Source organism: Lepidochelys kempii, chromosome 7, assembly GCF_965140265.1.
Source record: "Lepidochelys kempii isolate rLepKem1 chromosome 7, rLepKem1.hap2, whole genome shotgun sequence".
Lineage (NCBI taxonomy): Eukaryota > Metazoa > Chordata > Testudines > Cheloniidae > Lepidochelys > Lepidochelys kempii.
Window position 1 is genome coordinate 61,982,119 of NC_133262.1, and position 12,777 is coordinate 61,994,895.

The 12,777-nt window shown below is 42.1% G+C and overlaps 1 protein-coding gene across 7 annotated transcripts in view; it reads left to right on the forward strand.

The window, feature by feature from the left end:
- The window catches only part of ADK (adenosine kinase), a 542,347-nt gene that overhangs the window by 12,109 nt on the left and 517,461 nt on the right, over positions 1-12,777 (forward strand). For 2 of the 7 annotated variants that reach the window (XM_073353155.1, XM_073353160.1), the window contains exon 1: positions 578-764. The exons of the other annotated variants lie outside the window; for them this stretch is intronic. In XM_073353155.1, coding sequence (XP_073209256.1) covers positions 751-764 — 14 coding nt within the window. In that variant the 5' untranslated portion in view covers positions 578-750. Of the gene's footprint in view, positions 1-577; positions 765-12,777 lie in introns of those variants that run through there. 7 annotated transcript variants of the gene reach the window in all.

Here is a 12,777-nt window from a genome sequence, read left to right on the forward strand (position 1 = left end):
GCCACACTGATGAGTAGTGGGAGGGACCTGCCTCATGATTATGGAACACCCAGACTTGGCAATTCTGTGGGGCATAAATAGCTTTTGGAAGTAAGGGCAGGACCTCAACAATGCACACAGGTGCAGCTACTGCTATACCTTCCCCACCACAGCAGTTTGTTTGTACATGCAGTAGGGCAGCCCCCTGAGCGAAGATGATCAGGCTCAGAGAGTGTAGTGAGGCACAGTAATTGTGAGGGTCCCCTTCAAACACTTTGTGGCCATCTTTAATATGGGCAGAAAGATCGTTGTAAAACAACCCATTTAACATGGTGCACTGGGTGTGGGTTTTAAAGTTGGGTGACAGATTACGTGAGGGTGTGTGTGCCCACAGGAAAGATGGCGGATAGAGGGAGCGAGCATGGCATTCCAGGTCCTGTAACTGCCTGGTCTCGTGCGCCTCAGGGAGCCAAGGCGCGAGCCCTCCACTTGCCTGCGGCCGCTTCGCGACTCTCGCTCCCCCTCGCCTCAGTCTCTTCTTCTCGCAGGGGCGACGCCCAGCAGCTGGGTGTTAGCCGATCGCGGCGCGCGCGTGTGTGTGTGTGTGGGGGGGCGGGGCTCCCGGCAGGGTGAGCGGCCGGGCTGCTCAGAGGAGGTAGAGGGAGCTGAGGAGAGGAGCTGAGCGGCGGCTGCGGTGCTGCTGCGGGGGTGTTGTGTACGGCCGCTGCTGCGAGTGGGGACACCTTCTTCCAGGAGGGTGCGGAGGGAACCATGCCAGTTCTCAGGTAGCGCATAGACGTTGATGCTGCTGTGGCTTGCCCCCCTAGCGCGTCCCCTAAGGCAACGGGTTGCTGTCTGAGCAGTGCATTGACTTACTACCTCTGCCTAGACTTGGGATGGCTTAGTTTTATTGCCTTCTCCGATGGGTCGTGGGCTTGGGGTGGCTCCGTTTCCCCATTCCTTTCTCTTCCCTCCCCTCCCTTTTCCTCGGGTTCTGGGTGGGAACTGTGCTGTTTCACCACCCTTTCCCCCCCCTCCACCCCCTCCATAACCAGTTCATTTGGTGTTTGACATCCGTCCCACTGGGACCCCTTCCCTGCAACTTTAACTATGTAAGTGCTATCTTTAAATCAGATGGCAATTATCTGTACGTTGCAAAAAATATACAATATTATGGATGCTTATTATTTATGTGGCCCCATGAGCGTACTGGATGGTTTACAGACAAGTACCCTGCCCTGAGCTGCTCCCTTGTCTATTACACTCCCACCTATGGTTTAACAGGGTTTGGTTGAAACAAAATTAAAAGCCTGTCCAATATGAAAGCGAATTACCTGCCTCTTTACATCCTCTTGCTCTTTTTCTCTTGGACACTAGCTGGCAAAGTAAAGTGGTTTTTAGTCTGAAATTGCTCTAAATCTTCGCAGTGTTTAATAATGTGTTGCACTAACGTGGGAGGCATGAGGGCATCTGGGTTGAAATGCAAGTCTCAAATTAGGATGTGTGGAGGGATCTGTCTGTCATTGGCCTGCCATGATAAGCATTTCCAGGAAAATCATTTGGGAGTATGTTGACTTTAAAGTGATGCACTATCGAACTGCTGTAATGTGGGGCAAATGTGGGGCAATGTGAAATTGATGAAGGACGAGAAGTAGATGCATATATTTGTGACAGTTCTAAAATCGTTCTTGGTGAATAATGTTGGCAGGACTATCCATTCTAAAGTTTGGTTTGGAGCTAAGCCTTTTTCCTCTCTATGCTACACATTTAATTGTGGGGAAAGAGCAACTACAGTAATATGGCAGTAACTTGCATAATCTTGCAATAATAGATGAACATTATGATCCAGTTTTAATATTTGCTACATTTTTAAGCTCAGTTTAGATCAATCCCAAATGCTGAGGAGGATAAAATTTAAGACCCTCAACACATTTATTATGCCAGGGTCACAGATGGGTAATGATTACAGTGACTAGATTTAAAATTTATAGCTTAACATGCAGTAGTGTGAATTCTTTTTTTGTATAATTAGTTTTTTCTTAAAGACCCTCCTCTCTTAAATGGACTTGTACTATCAAGTGAACTGGTGACCTTTATCATATATATTTATATACATACTGATCAGTCCAGTAGTTCCTGAAGAGCTGTCTAAAGTTGCTGAGTTTAATTATCATTTCAAGTTGCCTCTCCCATTCCCTCCCCCCATGCAGTATATCAGATGCCACCTTGTCTCCAGTTAAGGAGTAGAGACCAGTGACTCTTCCACAACATGATGCTATTCAGCTGCCAGGTTATGCTGAGCTAATGCAACTGCCTTAAAATCTCAGTAGTGGTAGAACAGTGTTCATTAGTATGACAGACCTAGTTCCTACAGGCCTTGGCTTTAAAGTGCTTGGAATCTAAAATAAATTACGTCTTTCAGAGGATTGTGAAATGTGTATTGAAGATACTGCATTAACCCTGTGTGTAAATATGCAATGTGTTAGCCAAATGTTAACTTCATTTCTTTAAAGCCCCAATTCAGCAAAGCATATGAATAGCCCTTTGATTTCAGTGGGGCTACTTGCATGCTTAAAGTTAGGCTTAGGTGCTTTACTTAATAGAGATGTAATTGAAATGACCTTTAAACTTTATAGACCTATGGAGTACTAGCACCATAGGTGCTGGAACTACTGTGCTGGGGGTGCTGCTGCACCCCCACTTGAAGTGGTTTCCATCATATACAGGGTTTATAGTTTGGTTCAATGGCTCTCAGCACCCCCAGTATACAAATTGTTCCAGCACCCCTAACTAGCACTGAAGTGCCTCTGGTCTCAGATTAATTACAGTGAAGGATAAATGATCTTTGTGTTGTAGAAGTAATTGGGCTGTGAACAGAACTGTACTGGTCAAAAGCTTTCAGCAGTGTTGTTGCTAGCAAGATTTTAAAAGGGTTTCTGTGAATGAATATGCATAGCTGTTTTATTACATCTTGAAACCCTGTCCTAACTGAACAGTGTACAAGTCTGTCTCTATATAGTGGCTTGTTTGGATTTGCTTTTGAGAACGGGTCTTACATAAGTGTTATAGAAATGTTAAACGCCAGTGTTTTTTTCATGAAATATGCTATCTCTTCATAAATTTAAGACTGGGTGTATAGCATGGTTTAGTAGCAAACTTGTAGTATAACTTTAGCTCCACACAGGAACAGGCCAAACCATGTTGTAAGTATTCGGACATTTTTATTTTTGGGAGAGAGAAGGTGGTGAAGTAATACTTTTATTGGACCAACTTCTCTTGGGGGCAGAAGGGGGAGGGAAAGAGAAGCTTTAGAGCTCTGTGGAGCTCTTCTTTGGGTCTGTTCTGTGGAGCTCAGAAGCTTGTCTCTTTCACTAAGATAATTTGGTTCTATAAAAGATATTACCACACCCACTTTGGCTCTCTCTGATATCCTGAAACTAACATGGCTACAACAACAGTGCAAACATTACTTTTCTTGTAAAGCTATCTGGTCACTGAAAAGTGAGTGTCCATCTACCGAGGGAAACTTCCGATCTTATACAACTTCTGATCTTATACATACTTTACAATGACCAGCAAAGCTGTTTTTGTAGACTTATAAAATACAATGATCAATTAATAGTAAAATAAGTTATTTGCTGCTATTGTCTAGACAGTGTAGGTCAGTAGAACCTCAGAATTGCCAAACACCTTGGGAATTGAGGTTGTTCGTAACTCTGAAACGTTTGTATCTCTGAACAAAATGTTATGGTTCTTTCAAAAGTTTACAACTGAACATTGACTTAATAGAGCTTTGAAACTTTACTATGCAGAAGAAAAATGCTGCTTTCCCTTTTTTAGTACTTTATGTTTAACACAGTACTGTATTTGCCTTTTTGGGGCGGGGGGGAAGGGAGTCTCTGCTTCTGTCTGATTGCATACTTCGGGTTCCAAATGAGGTGTGTGGTTGACTGGTTAGTTTGTAACTCTGAGGTTCTACTGGTTGCTAATGAGCAATGCAGATCGCTGCTTGGATTTGACGTTTCCAAATGTCATAACTGCTGCAAAAATAATCCAGTGTGTATTTTTCAAATATTTTTTAAGCAAAAAGACTGAAGTTTTTTTCCCCCCTGTATGTTATTGGACACTGATACACTTCCATTCCTGTTTTGATGTCACTCTTTCACACTGCTGTTGTGCTAAAGTGCAGATAGATGTGTGAGAAGATGAAATACTTTGATTAAAATCAGTGCTACTAGTGTCGGGTTACCAATTTTGGAGTTGCATAGAAAGAAGAAATATTTATCTAATTTTGAAAACAAGTAATATTATGTACTCAAGATTGCATAGAAAGATTAAACTCATATTCGCAAAGTACGGTCGGTTAAGATTAGTTTGACATTTATAAAAATGACTTGAAGTGGAAGTCAATTCAGAAGCAAAAGAGAGGGGTTTTTTTTTGTTTTGTTTTTTGGTATGTTGGCTGCACCTCATTACTCCTGTTAATTGTGATAATGAGAGAGTAATATCCAAAACATTTTGGAAAGATCATTGGCTATTTGTGGAAATTTAATCTCTCTAGTGAACAAACCTACCCCCCCAACATGGTTAGCAGAACATGGCTTATATTTAATAATGTACATAACTTAAAAGCTTGTGACTACCAGTTATTTTCACTAGGTTCTGTAGTAATTGCAAAGTCAATAAAATGCCTTGGTCTTTACTATGGACAATTTGATACTTTTTGTTTTTTGTGTGTATGTATGTGAGTGTGTGCATGCACACGCGCACATGTGCATGTCCATATTCCCTCCTTACCAATGTCTGTGTCTTCTGGAAAGTAAGCCACTGGTATTTTTGTGATCTTGGCTTTATTTATTTATTTATTTATTTATTTATTTATTTCTTTTGGGTGTAAAAAGCATTTTCTGTGGCAAGGGCTTTTTTTTTTTTTTTTAAATGATTGTATTGTGATACTTGTAACGGTCAGAGATGCATTTCCTATTGTATGGGAGGGATGGACCTCTGTCTGTGGTCTGACAAGCCCAGATGGACTCAATGAAGGGGAACAGTAAAGACGGTTAAATAAATTAAACAAGATTATTCTAAGTCAATATTTAGACTTCAAAAGAAGAAAAATTGTGGAACACACTCATCCTTGATTCACCAGTCTGCACCTTCTATTTCGTATCTTATCCAACCTTTAACTTTTCCTCCTTGAGTGTAAATAATTGATAACCAAGATGTGAAATTGACCAGTCCAGTTTTGCTGTCCAACATGACTAAAAAGCAAAAACTAAACAGGATATGTGTTATGTTAAAGAGTTTTTTACTGCTTTTAAGGTGGTGGTAATAACACTGGTCAGAGTTGAATGCGTTTCTTTACACTGTCCAGATTTAACTGTTGTCTGACTTCACTAGTAATTTCAAGCATGTAAATATGGCTTTCATTTTATATCTGTACAATATGGCCTACAGAATCTTGTCTTGTTTTACATAGGCCATGTCTACACTATAGAGTTAAGGCGACTTAAGTTATGTCAACGATCATAAACTACTGTAATTACATTGCTTGTACATTTTTAAGAGCTCCATTTTAAGCTGTGCCAAGACTACACAAGCCACATTAAAGCACTGCCGTGGCAGCGCTTTAACATTGCCAGTGAAGACATGCCCTGACTCAGGTTAGATTTAAGATACTAATGTTACTGTTTGAGGAGCAGTGGTATCTAAACAGTTCACGTGTTTCTGTCTTTGCTCCTTATGTAGTTCTCAGCAGACCGCTCTGGATGCTAACGGATAAGCTATGCAAAGTCTCATGTGGTATTTGAAAATGAAGTGCCAAATGCTGTTCTGTTGTAATTGCCTCTTTATGGAACACCTAAATTGAAGACAGTAGAAACAGTGTTGGTTCCAAATGCTGAACCTACTCTTGCTGGTGTCAGTTACCTTTTTTTTTTTAAGTGTCATGTTAGGTGTGCCCATGGCAATGTAGCCTTTATAATATTGATGGGTTGATATTACCAATGGCATTAAACCTTAGTAACCTATGCCAAAGGTTTGCACTCCCTAAAGGCTACAGTATCAGAATTAGCAAGGTCGGAACAACTATTAGGCTATGTCTACACTTGAGGAGTTTTTGCGTTGTCAGTTTCACTGGTGATAGTGAACCAGTGAAAGCACTTCCATCGCAGATGAGAACAGCGCACTGAGGGCAGCTATCCCACAGTGCAGTTCTCTCCATTTTGACGATAGGTCTTGTGGGAAGGGGGAGGTGATCGTGGAGCATCCTGGGTCCCTACACAGCATCCTCTCCCCAAACACTGATCAGCTCCAGTAGCTCAGCATTGCTCCAAGCAGGGGATTGTTTGCTCTGTGGAGCAGGCATTGTCACCTGGCCAGATAAGTGAGCATTTGCCAAGAAAACAGGAAGGGGAGTTTCAAAGTTCCCAGGGGGTCGGGTGGATGTCAGTTTACCTGGCATCAGAGCAGCAGACCTGCTGGCCAGGGTGGTCATCTAGGCACTGTGGGATATCCTCTGGAGGCTAAAAGCTCTGTAAACAGGAAGAATGTGTCTTCACTTGCACATCATTGATAAGAGCTGTACGCCTCTTGTGGAGGTGGTTTTCTTTTTGCGGTGAAACTTCTGTCATTGGCAAGTGTAGATGCTCCCATGGTTTTTGCGCAAAAAAGGGACTTCTTCCTCTTTAAATGGCAAGTGTAGACATACCCTTAGAAATATCGTTACATTTGGAGACTCTAGGAGCACACAAGGAACAATAGCAATGACTACAGTAATCCCTTTATTAACAGCTTCATTAAGCAGATGAGCAGAGCCACAACTATTGAAATATACATAGCGAGAGACAACCTTTAAGATATCTACAAAAAGAAAAGGAGGACTTTTGGCACCTTAGAGACTAACAAATTTATTTGAGCACAAGCTTTCGTGAGCTAAGCTCACTTCATCGGATGCATTCAGATGAAGTGAGCTGTAGCTCATGAAAGCTTGTGCTCAAATAAATTTGTTAGTCTCTAAGGTGTCACAAGTCCTCCTTTTCTTTTTGCAGATACAGACTAATACTGCTGCTACTCTGAAACCTGTCTTTAAGATATCTAGTGTTACAGTCAGGCTGGACAGCTGCAAGAGGGTCCTGGAAGGCTGATATGTTAGGCCTAGGATGTTAACTTCTTCTCAGCTTGTAGGAAAAACCTTGTTTATCTTGTGTAAGTTAGAGACCCCTGAATCCAATTAAGGGTTTCCTGAGGCCTTTATCAACTCCTCCTCTGGAGAGAGCAAAGAGGGAGAGAGAGAGACAAGCTACTGCAAGGCTAGTGGCAGCAGGGAAACAAGCTTTTTCAGGCTGAGAGCCTGTACTCCTTCCCACAGGGGAACAGCCAAATCTGAGTGCCTGCTAGGGGAAGGACTGACACCCCAGGGCAAGAAATAGGGCGACTCCCTGCCCCAGTGAGGAAGCAGGGAAAGGTATTCCCTTCTGTTTTTGTGTTTTGATACAGTTTCCTTTTTGTCTGGTGAAAAATCACCCATCAGGCTGACCCTGGGGCCTACCCTGAAAACACAACCAAAGGAGCACAGAAGGGGGAAGGCCAACACTGCCCAGAGTGGGGCTGGTTTACCTCAGGCCTGCCATCACTAGAGGGGGGATGTGGAAAGTCTGGTGAGACGAAGGAGGTGCCTTGTCACACTAGCATCAATGATTTCATACTTTCATCTCTGTAGTCCCCTTGGAGATGCCAGTATCACTCAACAGGTCGTCATTTGTGGAAGGCCTCCTTATGAATTCCTCCTTCCTTTTTCATACTTTTATTTTGTATTACTCTTATATGCATGAGGGTTCCAACCCCTTTTTCCTGATCTGGATATCCACACTGCATAAATGTTGGTATTCCCATCTTTTCATAGCCTGTCCTCTTAGTTTCTCTTATCTTCATTAATGCTTATGTCAACAAGTCCAATGGTGACTTGCAGTTATTGAAGAATTTCCCATGATGTTACCATCAGACAGCTTGTGGTAGTGAGGGGCACACTGTGGAATATTTTCCCAAATATCACCTGTATTTGAAAGAGGACTTTGTGAACACGATACTTTTTAGTTTGCATCAGCAGCGTCCACACAGGGGAGTGGTAGTGCAGTACTGTGGGGCTGTGTAGAGAAGCCCTTGGACCATGAGGCGGAGAGAAACTAGTACGTTTAATTGCATTGCATTGAGACTTTTTAAAAATTTTTTTTGGCATTTTATGTGCGGTTGTTAATATCCCATATACAACACTGACACTTGTCTGTTCATACTTCAGTTTTGATTGAGATGTTAACTGGAAATAGCACGTATCGTGCATTTCGTCTTCAGGGATCCCAAAGTGCATCACGCAGATACTGTATGATTGTTATACCTCTCTCTACAGCATATAAGTAGCAGCTGAGTGGACAATAAATGTAGGCATATGGAATTTTGGGCAAACTCATATTCAACACTTTCAAATATTATGGCTTTTCTCCACCGTTTGTATAAATTCAGATTAATCACTGATTTAACACAAAGAAACCCCTACTTTTTAAAGTCTTTACTATATCTAGCCTTCTACAATAAACAAATCCTCAGACTATAAAATAAATATGGATATTAAAAATATTGTGGCTCAAAAAGTGGTGAAATACCAAAGACCTGGAAGAAAACAAAATCATCACTGATAAAATTTGCAGATGATACTCAAATTGGGGGAGTGGTAAATAACAGAGAGGATAAGACACTCAGACAGAGCGATCGGGATCACTAGGTAAGCTGAGCTCAGGCAAACAATATGTGTTACAATATGGCTAAATGTATACATGTAGGAACAAAGAATGTAGGTCATACTTGCACTATGGGGGACTCTATCCTGGTAAAAAGATGTGGAGGTTGTTGTGGATAATCAGCTGAACATGAGCTCCCAGTGTGATGCTGTGGCCAAAAGAGGTAATGACAGGTTTCAGAGTAAGTGAGCTGTAGCTCACGAAAGCTTATGCTCAAATAAATTGGTTAGTCTCTAAGGTGCCACAAGTACTCCTTTTCTTTTTGCAAAAGGGGTAATGTGATCCTGCAATGCATAAAAGGGAATTTTACCTCTGAATTTGGCACTGGTGTGACTGCTGCTGGAATATTGTGTCCAGTTGTGGTGTGCACATTTTAAAAAGGATGTTGATAAACTGGAGAGGGCTCACAGAAAAGCTATTGAGGATGATTAAAGAATTGGAAAGCATGCTTTATAGTGATTGAGCTCCTTGAGTCTGACTATTTAGCTTTAACAAAGAGAAGATATTTGATTACAGTTTAAGTACCTACATGTGAAACAAATATTTAATAATGGGCTCCAGTGGCTGGAAGTTGAAAGTAAACAAGTTCCGATTGCAAATAAAGCATACATTTTTAACAGTGATGGCAATTAACCATTAGAACAGTTTACCAGAGGTCATGGTGGATTCTCCATCACTGGAATTATTAAATCAAGACTGGATATTTTTCTAAAAGATATGCTCAAGGAATTATGTTGGGAAAGTTCTATGGCCTGTATTATACAAGAGTCAGAGAAGATGATCACAGTGGTCCCATCTGGTCTTGGAATCTATGAATATTAAGATCTAGTCTGCAAAATTATTTTTGAAACGAGGATTTAGTCCTGTAATATTCTAAAGATCTAACTGTTTCACTCACACACAAAATACTCAGTGATTCTTAGTTCCCCTTACTGTAAATTGTCAGTTTCTAGTTGGTCACAACCTGTGATGAAGTGAGAATGTTCTCAATGTTTTCTCTGAATACTGTGTGGGTGCCTCAGTTTCCCTAGGCATTTCTTAAGTATCTAGGTCGTGGGATAAGGGTGTGTGATTGTTGCAGAGCCCCAGAGGGCCAGCGTGATGGTGTCTGCACAGAGAATGGCAGACATCCTGTCTCCTGGCAGCTGATGGCCTGGGCCCCTCCTCTGCAAAGGTGCCAGAGAACAAAGAGATCAGGTGGTCTCCTGGCCTAGGAAAGAGACAAAGGCAAGAGGAGGGGCAGGAGAGTTTTCAGTTTGGAGCTGGCTGGGGAAATGGAGGGAGGCGCAGATGGGGCTCTGAGCTCCCTGCCCCTCAAGGCAGACCTGACTGAGGGGTCCTGTTCTCTGTACCTACAGGCTCTGTTTTAGACCATGTTTCTGTCATCTAATAAACCTTCTGTTTTACTGGCTGACTGAGAGTCACATCTGACTGCGGAGCTGGAGTGCAGGGCCCTTTGGCTTCCCCAGGAGCCCCACCGGTGCGGACTCGCTGTGGGAAGCACATGGTGTAAACGGGGATGCTGAATGCTCTGAGGTCAGCCCCAGGAATGCCAAAGTTGTGTAAGCTTCTTACCCTGGAGACAGTCTGCTCACAGAGAGGAGGCATGTTTCCGCAGAGTCCTGACTGGCTTCGTACAGAGTAGTTCCAGAGCATCGCCCGGTGACTCCGTGACTCCATATTTTATTTTGTATTCTTAGTGTTTTTGGTAAATTGAACATTCTTGGCTACTAACTGCCATATTTACTGAAACATACTATAAAACTTCTATTTTATGATTAAGCTGTCATAAAAGAAAGTGAGAAACTTGAAATAGAAGTTTTTCAGTTTATCAGTCAGCTAAAAAATCAGCAATTCTCATTTGGTTTTTGCTTGCTTAGGGTTATGAATTACCCAAATTCTAATTTAACTTTATATTGGGCCAACTTCTAGCAGAATTTTAGCTCTATCTTGGTAAATTCGTTTGTGTGAATTTGATGCTTAAAGATATAAGGGGGGAGGGTTAGCTCAGTGGTTTGAGCATTGGCCTGCTAAACCCAGGGTTGTGAGTTCAATCCTTGAGGGGGCCATTTAGGGATCGGGGCAAAAATTGGGGATTGGTCCTGCTTCAAGCAGGGGTTGGATTAGATGACCTCCTGAGGTCCCTTCCAACCCTGATAGTCTATGATTCTATGATAAGCTTATGGCCTTTGGTAGTGGGCAAGGGTGATGCATGCAGAAATTTGATACCTGTATACTAGGAAAACGTGGTAGTGCATATCTATTCCAGTACTGGGTGCTTCCGCTGTGACTTATTGCTGATTTCCAATAGATTTACTCAAAATGTAGTACAGGAAACCACGGTCTATTTATTTCTTGTACAGATTACAAGGAAAAAAAACTGGAAAGGGGGAGTAAATTGTCAGGGGCAAATACATAGTCAAGGTGGTAATTGACCATGTTAAATAATATAATTTCGTAGCCCCAGAGTTTAAGATGGGAAATGTTAGCGCCTGGATGAGTTTTTAACTGTAGCCTCTTGGTAATGCTTTGGAAGAGGACATGGTAAGACTTGAATAGCAACTGGATGTGTGAGGCAATGGAGAATAGTCATGATTCCTAGTTTATGGGCTGGAGTGAAAGGGAGGATGCTGGTGGTAATGGTGAAAGAGGAGAGTTAAGCTTGAGTTGATGGCAAGAGACCCAAGAGATGTCTTCATCCAGCCAAACCCATATATCCGCACTTTCCTGATAAGTCAGGAGTGAAAAGGTAGATTTGAGTAATTGAGGTCGAGATGGTGAATGCAGCTGTGAGAGTAGCTAGGATCTCCCAAAGAAAGGGTGTAAAAAGAGGAGTGGAAGGGTGAAAAGTAAGAGACTTATGGGACCTCCATGGATGGTATATGAGGAGGAGGATCTACTGAAAGGGCTGCTAAAGAAGGAGGAGGAGAAATAAGAGAGGATGTTGTTGCAGAAGCCTCAGTTGAATAAAATGTCAAGAAGCAGAAGATGAGGAGTAGGATGAGCCCTGAAATTTGGCCAGGTGAGGGTCAATATAGATCTTGGTGAAAGAGCAGCTTCATAGAATAGGAGGACAGAACATGGATTGGAGGGGATCCAGGGTGGAGGTGAAAGAGAAACTGGGAGAAGTATTTTATAATTGAAAGTACCTTGACCTAAACAGGAATATCAGGTATTATACCCACCATCCAGGCTTTTTTGTATATAGCCAAGGACAAATATACTTCACAGCACAACATACTTAATCTTGGGTCCTATTAAAAACACATTTGTCATCATTTGAAAAATTCTATATTTAAACATGTATATTCATAAACCAAGATAGTGTGGCCCACTGAATGGGGCACTGGACTGAGAGGTGTTTTAGGTTCTCTTCCAGCTCTGCTGTGTGACTTTGTGCAAGTCACTTCTCTCTGCCTATGTTTCCCCTCCCACCCCTTCTCGTCTTGTGTCCTTGAACTGTAATGTCTTTGGTGTCAGGACCATGTGGTTGTACAGCACTTATTGCAATGGGGACTCCATTTTGGTGGGATCCTTTTGGTGCTACTGTAATACAAATAACCACTTACAATGATTGTAGACAACACATTCAAGAGTTTGTAGCTGAAGGGATATGGGGCAGTTGGAGAAGTATTTGGGGACCAGGGTTGGCTTTTTTTGAGGATAGCAAAAGGTGTAAAGCTTGTATTAGGAGGGCTCCAGAGCAGGGAGAGACGTGTTAAGGAGTGTGAGGACAAGGCCAAGAGAGTGGGAGGTAATAGAATTGCTGGAGCAGGTGGAGAGCAAAGCCAGATCAAAACTGGGAAGGCTTTGCCAATATAGCTGCCGTATATACTCATTCATAAGCCAAATTTTTTTGGTAAAAAAGTGAAGCATCAAAAAGCAGGGGTTGGCTTGTCAACGGGTCGACACCAAAATTTGACGATTTTAAGCTCTATTGAATTGAATATCTAATACATTGTTATTGTAGATCAGGGGTCGGCAAACTTTGGCTCCCGGCCCATCA